The sequence below is a fragment of the Bison bison genome, unplaced genomic scaffold, assembly GCF_000754665.1.
Source record: "Bison bison bison isolate TAMUID 2011002044 unplaced genomic scaffold, Bison_UMD1.0 scf7180017864498, whole genome shotgun sequence".
NCBI lineage: Eukaryota > Metazoa > Chordata > Mammalia > Artiodactyla > Bovidae > Bison > Bison bison.
The window spans coordinates 10,645,178-10,651,841 of NW_011495057.1; the positions used below are offsets into that span (position 1 = coordinate 10,645,178).

Consider the following 6,664-nt stretch of genomic DNA (forward strand, 5'->3'; position numbering starts at 1 on the left):
GTTTTACTTTTCAACCCATATATTTTTCTTGTATTAATTTGTGGGTGATACAGGACTATCTTTTCTGAAGTCACTTAAATCAAGTGCACCTTAAGCAGCACCTTTTCTAAAAAAATAACTTTGGTCCAGAATATCTCCACAACCTTAAATCCATACAAGGAAAACCCTTTCTTTTTTCCTTTTCTTTTGCATCTATATGAGATGATGGGTGTTCAACTAAACTTACTGTGGTCATTATTTCATTATGCTGTACAGCATTATTCAGACAGTGCTGTATGTCAATTGTATCTCAATAAAATTGGGGAAAAAATAAAGACAACAAAAAAATAAAACCATTAAATCATCAGAGGACACACTAATACTATAGGTAGGAACCTGGGGCAGACTAAGCAAACTCCATTTTCTGGCTTAGCAGGATTTGAATACCTAAATGATTATGATTTAGTGACTGGCTTTGTGATGTTTAGTGACAATATCCCAGTAAGTCACACTATGCATAAAAATTAATAACACTGAGAATTCATTACACAAATAATTCCAATTGACAGAAGTCATGATCTCATGATCTAGTCCCAAATGCAAATCCAGTCTCAAGGTATTTCTGAGATTTGACTGCCTTAAAAGATCTTCAGATTTCTGCCTACAACACACCAGCTTACTGAAGTTGTGCAGGGAGAAGAAAGTTATGCCAAAAATGACTTAACTATTCATATTGATACAGTAGATTACTAATTGTATTGATGAACACTATTTAAATATCACTGTGTGTCCTCTGAGGTCCAAGCTATGAGGTCGTGTCTAAATGTATTTAAGTGACCCTGCTGCAAAGGTAGATGTGATCACCTCATGCTTACAGTGTAAATTCTAGTACAACCACAGCATTCAGCAATAGTCCACCTGAAAATCAGGAACACAAACACAACAAAACCCCAGACAACCCCAAAAACAGGTCCTGAGAAAATAATCACATCATCACACAAGGTCTTTAGAACATTATATTTCATAAAAGACAATGATAAAAAAGTACAAACATTTCCATGAGAAGCAAAAAAAAAAAAAAAATGAGAGTACAAGAAATTACTAGCATTTATTTCAGTGCATTTATATAGAAGCCTTTTAGATCTTAATAAATAAAATAATCTTAAGTACACTTCCTTTTTCTGATAAACACTATGACCATTTCAGTTCTCTCATTGGCATATTTGCAAATACAAGATAATACATCTAGAGTACCAGTATTTGTCTGAAAAGTACACAAAGAAATATAACTGAGACAAACAAAGGCCAAATCAAATGACACACAATCTGCTTTGACTTGTACAGAACCTCCAAAATGAAGGAGAATATTGAACTGGTATTTTTCCATTTTGTTTTAAAATGGATATCAATACCTTGGCTAGGAAAGGAGAATAAGCAAGTTTTAACACATAATTTTGTATTTACATAATATTGCAAATAAGGGTTTATTTTTATGGAACACCTTTTCACAAATTACAAACAGAAATTTATATTTAGACTGAAAAAATATTCATTAAACCCCAGTTTTGGCAAAGACTTAAATGACAATCTGAATGAGAATTGAGACATAATGTTACAGCAAATGTGTACACTTTTTCATTTTCTTTTCTACAAACAGGCCCATTAATCATTCCTACTTTCTCTAGTCGAAAGGCACTGTATAACTTTCCCAGCAGTGCTATAGGGAGCTCGGAATTATGTCTATCTATATACATTTCTTGCCTTTGAGACTAAAAAATACAATGCATAAGTTAACAGAAGACGTTTTCATAATTTTAGAAAGGTTTTAATCTGCTTGACTTGATTTGTTTAGAACGGAAATGTTTTCTTTGACATACCTGGCACTGCACCTAATCGAGTAGGTAATCAACGCATGCGCGCTAACAAAGCCACTGAGCTATAAAGACAGTCTGCATTTGTAATGTATTTGTTAATTTTTATGGGACAGAGTTACAGGCTGGCGGCTGTAACTGGTGGCTCGGTTGGTAAAGACACCGTCTGCAAGGCAGGAGATGCAAGAGACCAGGGTTCAATCCCTGGGTTGGGAAGATCCCCTGGGGAAGAAAATGGCAACCTATTCCAGTATTCCTGCCTGGAAATCCCATGGACAGAGGAGCCTGAAGGGCTACAGTTCATGGAGTTGCAAACAGTTGGACACAACTTAGGTCCTAAACCACCACCACCACCAGGGGACAGAGTTCTTTTTATACAGGTAATTGGCAAAGCTCTATCACATATATGCAAACATAAAAGTTACTACTTATATGCAAAAATCAATTTGAGGTCTGCACTTAAAAAGCAAAACAAAGGATAAAAAGCAAACTAATGAGATGGTTTTCACAGGATGCCACACTGTATCCAAAACTAAAAAAAGCAAAATAGTCATGGCCCTCACTTAAAACAAAATTACTAGTAGACTTAATCCAAGAAAATAAGGCAAATCTAGTTGAAGGGAATTCTCTTGAAACTATAAAAATGTGTATCAAAATGAGAAGATTCCAAAATGTGGGCAGCTCCATATTAAAGAGAAAAATATGTTTTCCTAATAAGACTCAGAAACAGCCCCAATTTCCCCCATGACTAAAATATTTAAGTATTATTGGGTTAATTATGCTCCTATGCCCCTACAATCTTGTTAGTGATCAACAAATGTTAACTTTTTCAATCTACTTTCTTTCCTTTCATCAAATTAAAAAACTACATGGGCTTTGAGAGATAGATACACAATTTAAGAACAAATATCTTGCTTTCCAGAAGGTTTGACTTTTCATCAAAAAATGAAAAACAAATATTTTGGAAATATTTCTAAGAAATAAATGTAGAAAATTTGTTTAACAGAGAACTATCAGTTTTCTCAAAGTGTAAGAATTTCAATTATTTTATGGTTTTGTTTGCAGTCATTTGTGTTATCAATATTTGCCACAGAAAATGACAATTTAAAAATTAAACTTACAACCTAAGAGATAAATAACTATATCTGTGTCAGGTGAATAATCCATTTTGTTCCTCGATATTGAAGGTTTGTTTCATAAATATATAATTTTTTGTTTTAAATTTGTGAAAATATCTTAAGACATTTTAAAGAATCTTTGGTCAATCATAATTGATAATTTTCAAAGTAAGGATACTGTTTGGTTTTGTTATGAAAATGCCATCCAAATTCAAGATTAAGTAATTGATGTCAGGTAGAGAGACCTGTTTTTAGAGAGGTGTCTTAATAAAGCCAATGCATTTAAATAATTGGTAATGTATCTTAATATAATTCTATTAATTTATGTTTTAGTGAGGAAATTTTAACACCAGAGATGTAATAACTTATAAGTGAAAAAAATACACGCAGTTTGAATGAAACCAGCCAACATTAAAAAGGGTCCCTTCCAAACTTGAAGTTCTATGAGTCTGATAATTAAACTTAAAATCTGCTTTTATCTACTAAGCATTTATCTTCATAAAAATAGAACATTTAATTTTTTATCTAATAGTATAATTCATTTGTATGTTTTAAGTACTACTGGGTTTTCCATAACTCAATCTTTTAAAAAATTGTTTTGCTTTTTTCTTAAATGAAAGTTTTTTTTGGCTCTTCTGAACTGGAAATAATAAAAGTGCTATTCACTGTGAATTAAAAAAGTACAGTGTACAACCACACGCGACCTTGGGAACATTTTTTGAGGCACAAAATCCCTGACACTTACACCAGAGGTACATGAGAGACGGTTAACAAAGAGCTCCTTTATATCGCGTCACATCACAACTTTTAAGATTTTCTTAGTAATACTCATGCAATATGCATAAATAATATGGTTGTGATTTAGCAAAACCTGATGAGATTGCAAGCAAGGAAAAAAAAAGGTAATTCTGGTAGGAAGAAAAGCTATTTAAGTCCTCTCTTCTTACCCTTAAAAACCCTACGGAAGCTGTGACTTCTTCCACAAAAAGCTGAAGGTCTAAAGCTCAAAACTAGTATAACAGTGTATTTATTAGTTGGTTGTCAATTATTGACAGTTCCTTCATTTCACACAAGGTTAACCTTTGTTTAGTGACATAAATTTACAGGGTTTTATTCCATGCAAATAAAAAAGGTTTATAAAAGTCCCATAAAGGCATCACCCGTTACATGCAAAACTGCAACACATCTTATTTTTCAACAATTTGAACACATTAATTTACACCACATATGTACAAAATATGTTTAAATGGAAATAAAGCATTCTCTTGAATTAAATTATAGATTTTAGTATAAAAATTTTCTCTTCGTAGGGAGCTCCTGTAACTGCCAGACTTAACTGCATCTGGTCTCTGCAGTGCTCGCCAGGGGGTGTGTCTCGGTAAAAGATGGGTGGGTGGAAGAAGGCTGACTGTGTACAATCCCACAAATAAACACTGAGAATGCAGGCTCTTCTCACCACCCAGAGCACTGTGACGCATCCATTCACTGACCTCCGCTAGGGGCGCACTCCCAGTTTCCGATCCAGCATTGCGGTCTTGCCACGAGAGCTACTTCCTTTAATAGTCTTCGATTGGAGCTAACTCTGGCATGAGGTTTACAGATATATTTGTATACAACCTATCAACCAGTACTTTTGGCGTGTATACTAAATTGTTCAACCCATCGATGTACTGGCGCTCTTTTGAGTATCTGAGTAATTTATACCTACAGCATTAAAGAAAAAAATTAAAAGTAACAGAAACATGTTTCAAAAGAAAAACATGAGAATGTGCTCAAGGTCATTCTTACCAGTAAAGCATTTAAAGCTCTTTACAATTTTGGGTTCTTACACATAATTAAAAATCCTTCTACACCACATTCTAAATTAGCATTTTTACTAGTCTTAAAATGCTATCTGAAAAATAATTATTTTGTACTTGTACAACTTAGATATCCTTAAGAAATAAAATGCGTTAGGCTTTATGCTAAGGAAAAACTTTTTACATAAACAATTAACCAGGCTCTTTAATATATAGGTGTGTGTGTGTGTGTGTGTGTGTGTGTGTGTGTAAGTATACATACATGTGTATGTATCTTTTCAAAACAAGCACAAGGACTTCCCTGGTAGCTCAGTGGTGGAGAATCCACCTGCCAATGCAGGAGACACGGGTTTGACCCCTGGTCTGGGAAGATCCCATGTATCGCAGAGCAACTGAGTCCAAGTGCCACACGTGCTGACCCGGCATGCCTCAGAGCCCGCGCTCCACAACAGAAGCCACTGCAACTGCAGAGCAGCCCCACTTGCCACGACTAGGAAAAAGCCCACACAGCACTGGAGACTCAGCGCAGCCAAAAATAATAAATAAATAAATAAAACTATTTAAAAAAAAGCAGCACAAGAATGCTTTACTTTTATAAAGAAAAATGATATCAACAGATAATTCCCTTCAAAAGTATTTTTTTTTTTTTGTGGGGAGTGTGATGCATTTTTAAAAAGATCTTTCATATGTTAAATAACTTTGAAACCTCGCTATCTAAAGATATTAAACTTACCGTCCTAAGAACTGGACTTCACCTCGATGGTGATGAGGAATAGACTTGTATTTTCCCAGGTCCCCCTCTGGTCTTGTTACATTATATCCAGCATAGTGAACCCTAAGATACAATATACGGAAAGGAAAATACATTAAGAAATAAAATATAAAAATAATTACTTGACTTCTGTTTAAAATACAACAGAATGCTCGAGTGTACGTGCTGTCAGTAATTTATGAAACAAGAGAAAAACACAACACAGGATTGAGGAACCACAAAGATTTTCCAAAAGAATCCTTTCCTGGGATAGAAAGTACAGTTCATTTAATAGAAAGGAAATTATTAGAAATTTCAATTTTAAGTAATTTGTACCTCAACATACCTATTCCAAAGGTCATCGTCTTCCCCTCCCCAGCCCCAGAAGGCGTTAGGAAAACCATTGATCTTTCTGAACTGTTCCACTGTCAGTCCACTTACACCACCAAAAAACTCTTTATAAGGAAGACTACAAAAGAAAGCAGAAAACAGCATTCTAAAAATGAAATCAAGACAGTGTGCCATATGAAGCTGACTTTTAGATCTTCTACGTGCTTTGCAAAATATACCTCTATTTCCATATAAACAATCATGCTGATTAAATCATATTTTTGGAAATTTAAAGCACACCAAGAAACAAAGCATCTTCATATTCTAGTGAAATAGGTACACCTAACTGTGTTACATAAAACACTTGTGGTAACTGAAATTCACTATTTAGTATTGTTACTTTGTAAGACTCAAAACCTAGGGTTCAAAAAATGGTCTGTTTTCACACCAAAAGTAAACTTGATCAAATACATCAAGTTTAGCTAACATTGCATTAGCTGCTAATGCAATGTTAGATGTTACCAAGCTAATTTCCTAAATTAATTGATCTTTATTAAATACATTATTAGATAGATGAGGATAAATATAAACTAGTAAAAGCAAGTCTAGCATTTAATTTTGAAAAAACTAGCTGCCTATTCCTGCAATGCTCTTCCAAGATATGAACCTGGGATTAGTCTGTATGCTAAGTCGCTTCAGTTGTGTCCGACCCTGTGAGACCCTATGGACTGCAGCCCACCAGGCTCCTCTGTACATGGGATCCTCCAGTCAAGAATACTAGAGTGGGTTGCCATGCCCTCCTCCAGGGGATCTTTC

The 6,664-nt window shown here is 34.5% G+C and overlaps 1 protein-coding gene across 1 annotated transcript in view; it reads right to left on the reverse strand.

The window, feature by feature from the left end:
• Window positions 1–3,979: 3,979 nt before the first annotated feature.
• The window catches only part of B4GALT6 (UDP-Gal:betaGlcNAc beta 1,4- galactosyltransferase, polypeptide 6), a 66,376-nt gene continuing 63,691 nt past the window's right edge, over window positions 3,980–6,664 (reverse strand). Inside the window, exons 7-9 of the mRNA XM_010828966.1 lie at window positions 5,865–5,987; window positions 5,501–5,602; window positions 3,980–4,672 (exon numbers count right to left, since the gene is read on the reverse strand). Coding sequence (XP_010827268.1) covers window positions 4,525–4,672; window positions 5,501–5,602; window positions 5,865–5,987 — 373 coding nt within the window. The 3' untranslated portion in view covers window positions 3,980–4,524. The remainder of the gene's footprint in view (window positions 4,673–5,500; window positions 5,603–5,864; window positions 5,988–6,664) is intronic.